The sequence below is a fragment of the Eschscholzia californica genome, unplaced genomic scaffold (assembly GCF_041429995.1).
Source record: "Eschscholzia californica isolate CP2 unplaced genomic scaffold, dmEscCali1.0.p SCAF_1, whole genome shotgun sequence".
NCBI classification, from domain to species: Eukaryota; Viridiplantae; Streptophyta; class Magnoliopsida; order Ranunculales; family Papaveraceae; genus Eschscholzia; species Eschscholzia californica.
Window position 1 is genome coordinate 82,191,771 of NW_028238198.1, and position 11,061 is coordinate 82,202,831.

At 37.5% G+C, this 11,061-nt stretch overlaps 1 protein-coding gene across 2 annotated transcripts; it reads right to left on the reverse strand.

The window, feature by feature from the left end:
• Positions 1 to 1,627: 1,627 nt before the first annotated feature.
• LOC147569955 (cysteine-tryptophan domain-containing zinc finger protein 3-like) lies at positions 1,628 to 10,822 on the reverse strand. Of its 2 annotated transcripts, none has more exons than XM_086656507.1 (12): positions 10,235 to 10,822; positions 8,957 to 9,029; positions 8,727 to 8,860; positions 8,224 to 8,592; positions 6,812 to 8,118; positions 6,176 to 6,477; positions 4,114 to 6,083; positions 3,862 to 4,022; positions 3,456 to 3,616; positions 2,980 to 3,131; positions 2,086 to 2,855; positions 1,628 to 1,991 (listed from the first exon to the last, which is right to left on the reverse strand). In XM_086656507.1, the coding sequence occupies exons 1-11, from the start codon at positions 10,394 to 10,396 to the stop codon at positions 2,661 to 2,663; spliced, it is 4,986 nt and encodes a 1,661-aa protein (XP_086512633.1). In that variant the 5' UTR covers positions 10,397 to 10,822; the 3' UTR covers positions 1,628 to 1,991; positions 2,086 to 2,660. The 2 variants fall into 2 exon arrangements, with proteins under 2 accessions (XP_086512633.1, XP_086512634.1); XM_086656508.1 differs by having other exon boundaries at positions 2,980 to 3,180; positions 3,232 to 3,616.
• Positions 10,823 to 11,061: the final 239 nt, after the last annotated feature.

Here is an 11,061-nt window from a genome sequence, read left to right on the forward strand (position 1 = left end):
GCTTTATTTGGTCCTCATTCGGTTTAAATGAAAAAAAAATAACCAACATTAGTAATCAATAATGGATGCACCATAAAATGACAATCTGATCAGAATGTTATATATTTCTCCTTTGTTAAGTCAATAGGTACATCAATGTTGATACTTTATTACTTGATTAGCTGGTCTCTAATCGATAATCACCTACTTTAAATTTTTGCAAAAGTGGGCTTAAAACCCTACTAAACTATAACCTAAAGTCCAACCAAATTATTTATACTTTAATAACCTAAATTCGATAAAGCATGAAATTCACTTATCAAACTTAGAACCTGATTTTTTTTTTTTTTTTTTTTTTTTTGACAAAGAAACTTTAATTTCATTAATGATGGAGTACATCCAAACAACTTAGAACCTGATTTTAGAGTTTATGTTAACATTATAAATCACTTGATCTACCAATTAGACATTTTTTATATTAAAGTCTACAGATTGCTCAATTGGCAATTTGCATTAAAACGGGTAACTGCCACTAGTAATTTCTTTACTTTTTTGCAAGTATAGTTTTTTAGATTTTTGACCCCCAGCTTGTTTCTTTTTGTTGAAACAACCCCCAGCTTGTTAGAATCAGTTCTTGGACTTTCTGAGCAAGTGGATAAATTTTCTATTTTGCTTTCCACAAAAACAACATTTATTATTGTATATGTTATTTATACAAATAAAATAACATATTATATAAAAATAAATTGCAGATTGGCATCCTCACCTAGGATTACTGGTCATTTCAATCATTCTTTTGCCCTTCACATTTCTTTTTAATCAATATTCTCTTTTGGTTTTATTCTTCAAATATAAAAATGGTCCATGATCTAGAGAGATAAGAAAATTTGTGGAAAAGAAAGTTATGGGTGAAAATAATTTGTTTTGATTCTCCAAAGGTTACCTACTCTGATTTTTTTTTTTTTTTGAGTATTCGACTATGATCTACGTTAGTCGTTACAAGACATTGATACATCGTGAAGATGTGAGAAGCACGATAACCGCTTAAATTAAACCATGAACAAAAGAGACCTAAAACCCAACAACATGAAAGAGGTCTAAAGCTGACAACATGAAAGAGGCTAAACCCCGACAAATTATTACATTATTTACTTTTATTTATAGAATAAATTACATGAGATAAAATTTAATGGTGAATTGCTTTTACCGAGAATCGATCCCACGACCTCATCGGCTTAAGAGGGTGCCCAACCACTCGTGATATTTTTATTTCTTCTTCCTCCATCTTTTTTCCCACCACCATCAACTTGGACTATTATTAAACCGGCGACAATGACTCTGTCATCTCTCTCTCTTTGCTCTTCTCTCCTCTCGGCCTTTCCTTCTTTCTCCTCTCCTCTATAGTTGTGACGAAGGGAGGGGGGGTCTCTTGCTAGATCCCTCGTCTGTAGAACCAGACTGCTTCGCCTGGTAAGACGTAATGTCAATAATGGACACTAATCAACCCTAGTCTTCGGGGCAAATTATTCATAGATTAGGCCGGTGGTTGTTAACTATCACTAGCCAATGGTACTATTCGGATTTTGTTGCCTACCCATAATCTAAGTTGTGAATGAACAAAATGACACTGAAATACCAAAATGTGATGTTAAAGAAATGTCGATGTATATATGACTTATAGGGCAGAGATATAGTTATCACCGAAAGGAAAAACAAATACATGACAGCAAAGCGGGTGGCGAAGCAACATTGGCCCTAATGGAAAGTACTTAAAAATACAATTTGACATGATTAATCGAATTTGTTGTAGTTAACACTTGATCAAGAACGTTAAAATTCTTTCAGTAAATTAGGGGTAACCTTTCTTGGTACAGAGATAACTGGGGTTCCCCTAAAAATTATGATCTTCCATGAAGCAACCCTTTCCTATTGGTATGTGCATATCTCCACCTACTTCCATTTTTCGTCTCGTTCATCGACAAGAGGAGACTTGCCATTACATATAATACAACCTACAGCAACATAGTAACAAAAACAGTTTAGCAGACGAAAACAGACGATGTCATAAAATGAGACAATGTGATAAAATGAATCTCATTTCCATACCTGATATTGCAATTTCTTCCTGCCCTTAATCCACAAGACCACAACAAACCAGTATGAATTATCTTTCTTTACTTTCTTTCCCTTTCCTTTCTGATGATTAAACAAATGTATAAACAAGAACAAAGCCAAAAACATGGCATCACTAGAACTAATTAGTTTGGCACTATATCTCTCCCTTTTTTTCCCTTGTATATTTTGCTTTAACCTTAAGTCGGAAAACTGCAGTTTTCTGCATCTCTTCAACCTCAGCAGCAGCAGAGGACTCAAGCTCCAAGTTACCCATTTCTCTTATTGTTTGAAGCTTTCAGGTTTTGATTCAAAGACATTGTTATCCATAAAATCACCCAAAGGCCCACAAAGAATATATCGAAAAACTGCAATCACATCTCATTTATTCAGAATGTACATCTACCAATTTTGCTGCTGATAGTCTTCCATTTTGGAAGTACTTTGTGGTGTAGATAAAATCTATCTTGATTCCTCTTTCTTTCTTTCTTCGTCTCTGCTTATAGAAATAAAAGCAGAGGTGGGACCTGTTCATTGGTCTTGACATGATTTCTGCTACGACATCGATTTTAACGGCTGATAGCTTCCATTGCTAGTCGTACAAGACGTAATAGCACCTGTACGTCAGAAAAGCTGAAATCGAGGGCCTTCTTAATGGAACATATACCCTCCTCATTTTTTGCATCTCCCATGCTAACATTGGCAGCTGCAAAAGCATTCTGAGACTTTCTCGAGGCCTCCATCGCAAAATTTACATCCTCCGCCTGAAGACACAATCACATAATTCACTAACTTATAATCCACAAAACATATCAATATCAGCTTGTACAGCAAATGGATATCTACCTAACAAAACCGTGTAGCAAATAAGATACTGAATAAACTTACAAAGTTAAGCAATCGCAAAAAATTGGGGCGGTTTTTAGCAGCAATGACATGTTTTCCAGCTACAGGAAGAGTGTTTGCTGCCAAAGCAGGCTTATCCAGTGAGTTTTGGTTTAAGTTATCAATATCCGAGGCAGATGATGATGGAGATTCACCTAAAACCAACAAACAGATATAGTCACGTCAGCTATAGTCAACCGAAGCCTTTCCAACTATTGTTGTGTCGGAATAAAAAAAAAATTAACTTTCAATAACAGAAAAGGGAAGTGGCAAGTAAAGATGGAGTCAAGCTTTGATGGACAGTTGTTGCGCCTCTAAGAGATCAATCTGAGAATTCATCTAGTAACTTTTCCAAGTACATGAATTATGAACCCGTCAACAAAATAAATTAACAAGTCAATGAGGTCCCTGGAAGACTCCCAAGAGATGCAGTAACAATATTAATGTAAGCTTGAAATTACTGAACAGTTATCAGTTACCTGGAGGAGCCATTTTCAGAGCAGTTTGCAACTCATGTCGATCTTTGCTTGCACTAGAATGCTTGAAATAAACAACTCTCATATAAGCCACCTCCACGCATTTGTATGCTAAAGCAGCAGCAGCCATTTCTTTGCATCTTTCGTATTCATAGGCAACAAACCTAAGGATTGGAAAGAATATATTTGTCAAGAAAGCAGGAGTTGCAGATAATCGGGAAACACAAGCATCCAGAAATACTATCCCGTCAGTCTATTTTCTTAACTTCGGGACTTGAAAGTTTTGAGCATTACATACGCTTATTAAACAGACAAATAATTCAAAACCAAAAATTGTCTGGGCTCAAAGAGCAAAATTCAAAGAGGGAATGAGAAAACCTTTACCCTCCTTTGGATAGTAGTAACTTACTCGCAGAGTTTTGCAGTACTGCTGTACACCTCCATTGATTGCGCCATTTCACCATGTCTGGTACTCTCATTGCTACAAGCTTCTAAAAGTGAAGCCCCGTGGAGAAACTTTAAAGCAGCCCGAAAGTATAGACCAGTAGTTTCAAGAACTGACCCACAATTCTACAAAAGGTTATGCAAGAAGGCTGTCAGAATCAAGAATAAACCTAGTACCCTTGGTCAAAGGCATTATGAGAAATATAAAGAGAAATACCTTAAGACGGTCAGCAGAGTGCTTAAGGCCCTTAGCTTCTTTCAAGGCAATAGCAGCAGACTGGGCGAAGGAATCCTTCCTAGCTGGACTAGGTGCATCAAGACCGGTTACGAGTCCGGAATTTGTGGAATTCCTCAATTTATTATGACTAATATGATTCTGATTATCAGGTCTCCTAGGTTGTTTTGTAATCTTTGATGCCTCGCCACCATCTTCAGCAGCAGTGGAGGTTCCCGGCAATTGTTGGCGGCCTTGTGCCACTGTTTCCTGTATATCACCAGAGTTTGGTAACAATTGAGACTCCCCTCTTCCTAATGCAGTTTCCTTTTGCTCTGTTTTTTCAGATAGAAACCTGTTAGATGATTTCCCAGCTTCATGATCCTCCGGTAGGTTTTGAGGCCGGTTTGATCTCCCATCCTTCAAGCGAGTAGCACCAGATTTTCCGTCTGAACCGCCGCGATCTCCTAATTTTGACTGGATATCTTTTCTACCTTCACGTGACCTAGGTTGAGAGTTCTTATCAGAAATCTCATACTTACCAGATTTCACACCACACTTGTCCTGAAGGTTAGATTTTTCATCTCTCGATCCTCCAAGATAAGGAGTATGTTCCTGTAATTCTATACCCTCGTCCCTTATGTTGTTTCCTGGATGCAACTCCTGCTCGTTGAATGAGCTCGAGACCTTGTCTTTACCTTTATCAGGACGAGATTGCAAGCCTTTTTGCTTCTCTTTGGACCTTGAAGAGGAAACCTTTGTGGAATTCTTTGGAAGAGACCCATAAGAATGCGAATGGTTGTTATTCACTCTCTCCTCAACATGAACGTTATCTTTCGCTTGAGGTTCACCTGGATATCTGTTTTGTTGGTCTTTGGTATGTGTACCACCATTTAAGCGGTTGTCAAGTTCATGAAGAGACGGTTGAGTATGTCCTTTTGCTTTCCCAACAGTCATGTGGTCGCCATTCCTGTCCTGATAATCAAGAACCTCTGGAAGGTCACAATGTACAACAGATGGCTCTTTCTCCTTTCTCGATGCCCCCAACCATTTGACATTTGCTGCATCCTCTTTTTCTATAAGAGTCCTTCTCGCAGATGTCACCCTGTCGGGGTTTGAAATTCTCAAAGGAGAAGAAGAAACTGACCCTACTGGTGATCCTTTCACATCTTGGAAGTTGCCTCTATGTTTATGGGATCCTGAAACCTTGGAAGAGCTTGAAGTAGCAGTAGCAGAAGGCTGCACATATCCCGAATCCCTTTTAAATGAACCTAGACGATCCAGGGTCCGTTGAGAAACTGATTTTCCATCTTGATAGTCGAGTTGCTGGCCTGTGATACCTCTGCATTCCTCTTCCCTTCCACCACCTTCTGGACCTCTGCTGCCGGAAATGTGGACCTGGGTTTTCTTAGCCTCTGTTCTATCACCATCATTGCTAGTTTTAGATTCCTTACCGTCAGACTTATGCAGCCTAGCCTTCTTTTCCTTTCTGTGTTCACTCTCACTCGTTGCCTCTTTTGCAAGTGCTTTGCAGTCTTGAAGATTGTTCCCAGTGATTACTAGCATATCTGAAGGATAAATCTGATTTGCCTGCCACTCCTTCATTTTCCTTTTCTTCCCAGAAATATCTGCTTTACCAGATTTTGTCACATCTATAGCCCCTCCGTCCAGAGAATCCTGTACCAGGTCTTTTGCTTTCTTTACAGAAACGAGAATTTTGTCCTTCACATCATTCATTAACTTCTTAGAAAATGAGTATTTGTCATGTTTCTGCTCATTCTTTCCAATAAGCTGAGCTGATAAACCATTATTAGAGTTGGAACCAATCCCCCTTATAATCCCACTATGATCAGATTCCATATTTTCGTAAGAACAAGACAAGCCATCGGTCTTTATTTTCTTAGAAGATTTATTTCCATCTGCTTCTGTTTCCCTCTTGCTTTTAGTTTTTGAGTACTTGGAGTTGGAATCACCTGTACCAAAACCAAAGGAAGAAAGTTTACATACTGTAAATAAAAGAATATGAGGAAGAAAAGAAATTGTATTCTCAAACTTAAAAGAATACCTCCATCCTGTAACACGGGATTCTTCTCCTTCAGTCTCTGCCTTTGTTTTTCACCACCTGAGTTGCCTGGTTTATTTAAGTGATCAACACCAGCTACGTTTCTCACGTTCCCTGTAAGATGGAGACTGTGATCTTGATGAGTTTGGTCAATCTTATGTGGTTCTACCAAAGTTGCTCCTGAAGACACTATAGAAGGCTGACTAAGCTTATTGTGTTGACCCTCAGAATAGGGAATTTGATACAGCGCACGTAGAGCTTTTGTCGTCTCCTCCTCACTGACTGAGCATTTGTTCAATCCAGGCCTAAAAAACAGTTCAAGCAAACTAGTCAGTTAAAGTGAAAATTTATTAGTAACGATGTAGCTATACTATATACATATATATATATATATATATATATATATATATATAACTCATTAACACCTCTACTATTTCCAATCCTATCAAATTTATCTTTACCATAAATTACTTAGTCATTTAAAGTACAAGGAAAAACATTAAAGGATCTAACCCGTTTAAATACACTAATAACCCCGTACCCAATTGTTACTATAAAAGTATAAACTCATCATTCTTGAAACTAGAGATGTATATGCATTCCATATCTGAATCATTGATCTAAAAGTGAGAAACTTACAGCCAGCTAAGCATGCTACATAACCAGTCACTGGGTAGTTGGTCTGGATTTGTACCATATGGTAGGAGACGCCACTTCTGACACCTGTCACAGCAGACCCAGTCTTCATCTATAACCTGAGATGCCGCTGCAGGAGGAACTGAATCAGAAGCAGGAACATGTGCTGTTGAATGAGAACCAAGAACTGCATTCCCATTTGGATAGGCCTGAGAGACTAGTGGCTTATCAACCTTCTTACCACTTGATCTCTCGTCCAATTTGTCGGCGATGAAGGATGTTTTTTCACTAGTTAACTCAAACCTAGCTTCTCTTGGTCTATCTCTTAAGGGAGTTTCCGCCATGTTCTCTCCATGTTCCAGTATTATATCTGCAGATGAAACTCTACGAGCTTCTCTGGTCTGACCATTATCCTTTTGTAATCTATTATCATCCAGTTTAGTTTCTGACAGATAATCACCATCAGCCTTCTTTCTATCCCTTGAAGTTGATGAAGAACATGGTGCTCCATTACTTAGGCTAACCTTCACCTTCTTTTTCCCCCTCGAAGATATTTCCTCCTTTTTGCTATTCATTTTAGTTGTATCTTGTTCAAAGGATTTGGTTTTGTCATTAACCTTCTCCATTACACGATCAGTGGGTCCACCATCAATCTCTCCCTTGGAGCCATCAAATTGAGCTTGAAAATCGTTACTTTTCTGGAATTTCTTCCTTGCCTCTTTCTTCGAAACAAGTTGAGCATCCTTCAGAGAACTTGATTTTTTCTCTTCCCTGACTTTGTCTATCGACTTATCTGCCTCACAATTCATGAGATTGCTTACATCCTGTCTAACCATTGAATCTAGCCCGTCCTCCTTCATAAAATCGAAGGAAAATAACTTATCTTTCAGAATGCTTTTATTAGTTTCCCCCATTTCATCATGTGCCTTCCTGGTCCCTGCTGCTATCTCGCCAATACCTTTTGAATTAGAAAGGGTTGGCAGCTTTGAGGAATTAGACACACCATCCTTGCATCCTGGGGTCTCAATGTCTACTTCCTTCTTCAAAGCATCCTTATTGTTCCTATTCTTCATTTTCATTGACTTCCCATTTCTGTTAGCTGGCTTCATTTTCTCTTCTTCGAAGACTTTATCTACCCGCTTCAATTTCTGAGGCTCGTTTACAAGCCTCACAGAACTCTCTTGGTTAGAGTTCCGGACAAGGTCTAGTCTACTATCCTCAAGAAGCTTTCCCTTTTCCATAAATTGCAGTAGACTATCAGAAAGTGGTGATATTGGGAAGTCACCCACGACGGGGAAAGATGTCATAACCTGGTATATAGAGAAAAGATAATATATTAAATGAATGGAGTCCTTAAACCAGGAGGCAAAGAAAACCATGAAAGATAAGATATATGGTTCTGGTTTGAGGTTTACCTGAAGTATGCTGTATGGAGATTCAGGAGATAATCCTCCACTTTCACTAGGGCTTTCCTCAGGGGAAGAAGATGGAGAAATATCAAGGCCAAGGCCGCTATAGATCGCAGCATTTGTTTTAGCCATATTATCATGACCTACTTTAATTCGGACTTTTAATGGTTTATGATTAGTTGAATTTATCAATTTGTTGATAGGTTCTTGTTTGGGTGTGATTTCCCTAAAGCCTGCAGAAGACAAAGAAGCATCTCTCTTGGATGAGTTCTCAACAGATTGGGCCCTCGAGACAGGCATGACTGGAACCCTTGAAGAAGCCGGTCCAACCTTTGCGGAGGGGGTTGCACTTGATAAGACTGTTCGGCCAGAACCCTAATAACATAAACCTTCAATGTTCAACAAAATACAGTTTCTGTAGCTGGGAGATAAGTTTTGCCAAGATCTTACCTCCCCTGTAATGGAATAAGTAATAAAAAACATTGTTTCCCAAATGTAAGGATCTGTACCTCCACAGGCAAATTTTTTGGTGAGGTCGGTCTGTCATAGTTCTGAACTTTCTGTGGAGTCCTTGGATGAGACAAAATAGATGGAGAACGCTCATGAGTGGGTAAGAATGAACCGTAGCCACCAAATTTTGCCCCTGAATAAATATAACTCCAAGCCGTCATCATTCGGGTATAAAAAAAGACTCGTTAGACTTCATTCAAGATATGCAGGATTACTTGTCTTCGCTTACCTAATTTATCCGCAGAAACCCCACCTTCAAAATCTTTCTGGCAATGACCCAAGGCATCTTCAATCCTATCATCCTTCGAGAAAAAAAGAAAGCAAGCTCTTTACCATTGTGCATTGAAAAAATATATAATGAAAGAAGGCCAGATTAAAAGACTTGATGCCCACACCAGATAATTAACTACGAAAACAATTTAAGATGCGCATAATTCAAAACTGGCACTTATAAGCAACGCTTACATTGTATATTTAGTCTGAGTGCTTCAGTATATCATTTTGGAGCAATATATTTGCTTCTCTCAAATATACCCTAATATATATTGGACACCCATGAGCTAAGTTATCATCCTAAGAAGCGTCATGAGCGTAAAAATCAGTAAACCCCAAAACTTATAGGAAGTGAGTTCTAGCTTATATTACATATATCAAATTGAAGTAATTATTCTATTAATGAAGATTACGATAAGTAATTGAACTTGTACGTCACGGTGAATATTGTGCAAGTGTACATAAAAGTTTGTAATTAATGTCGTACGAGCTAGAATGAGAATTCCATTTGGAAACCGTAGTAATTACATTCATATATGCTCGCCAAAATCTTCAAACTAAGGAAACATTTAGCTTTATCTGCATGTTTTCAATACCGCTGTAACTCATAATCAATCTACAAGCTCGCAAAAATGGCCACATTACACAATGTTAACGAATAGTTTAAACTTCTTGCTGCATTAACTTCAATAGGGCACGATCAAGGTTTACATAATATAAGTACATATACAGCAGGTTATGGGTAAGATAGCACTCAATGGCTCTGAAACTCTACTCCGCAGCTCATTTACTTCCAAATTCCAACAAATCTTAGTTGAACACGACTAAACAAAACATCAAATGACACATTAACATATCAATCGAAAATAGAATCAGTTTATGTTGTTTGCTTAATCAAAACAATCCAGGACCCAAAAGTAGAAACTATCATTCTCACCAACATTTATGTAGTTCAAAATCATACAAACCCTAGTCAAGTGAGTAATTTACGAGATTAAACTATGAAATTTGATACTTCCTTCAATTTTCCTTTGATTGATAAAATTCCCTAATACAAACCTAGATATTGATTAATGACTCTAAAGTGTTTGCTAATAATACATTGAAAATACATGAAATCACAACCAATTGGGAACAAAATGGCCAACAAAATATACCAAAATATTAAATCCATGATTCAAATATAACAAGAAAAAACAGAAATTTATCTGATTCAAGCAAGATTAAGCCTTACTAGATAAGAGTAGGCAACATCTGGATCGATAATAGCATCATTTCCCTGATTCAAACAAGCCTCTCCTTCTTCAAGTTCATTCTCTTCCATTTTCCTTTTACCACCAGACCCTAACCCTAAACCTAATTCTTTTCTCTCATCCCTACTCCCCACAGGAATCATCAAAAACAAAACCAAAAGAATACCCTCAAATTTTGACCAAAATCTACCACTTCTAAAATCTCACAACCCTCAAAACAATAAAATTCCAAAAACCCAACTCACAAATCACAAATTCAGATAAATTCATCAGTGAAATCTATCTTAAATAATCATGATCAAGCTCAATCACAAACCCTTAGCAAATCTATACTTAATAGATTACTATAAAAAACCTCTCTTTTTCTCTCTCTAAAAGATCATATATTCCAAATCGGTCACACCCAAGTCTGATCCTAAAGAAGAAAAAAACACACCTTTTGCGTTTTTGGGATTGTCTCGAATGCTCTCTCGCGAGCTCGATTGGATTTTTAGAGAGAGAGAGAGAGAGAAAGAAACTCTGGTTTTGATGGCAGCTGTTTTTCCCTTTGTTTATTACCATTCTGACCTTCTTTCAGTTGAGGGTATTTTAGTCATTATAAACCAAAAAATATTACAGAATTTTCCAGTTTATTTATTTTCAATGAACTTTTACAAAGAATTTGAACCCAAAAAGATTTTGTTTTTTCACTAAAAAGGAAAGGAAAATCAGTTTTTTATAGAGAAATGACTAAAATACCCTTTCAGTAATTTAATTATGTAGAAGATCAAAAAGATTAAGACAGAGAGATATTCGAGGGTTCAATTTT

What these genes read in the sequence shown, in the direction of transcription:
- LOC147569955 (XM_086656507.1), bottom strand. Translation starts at nt 10,396, where the DNA reads ATGATTCCTGTGGGGAGTAGGGATGAGAGAAAAGAATTAGGTTTAGGG. An exon ending in ATGTTGCCTACTCTTATCTA is followed by an intron (nt 9,030 to 10,234) that starts GTAAGGCTTAAT and finishes TTTTTCTCGAAG; the next exon opens with GATGATAGGATTGAAGATGC. An exon ending in TCCCGTGTTACAGGATGGAG is followed by an intron (nt 6,084 to 6,175) that starts GTATTCTTTTAA and finishes GTTTTGGTACAG; the next exon opens with GTGATTCCAACTCCAAGTAC.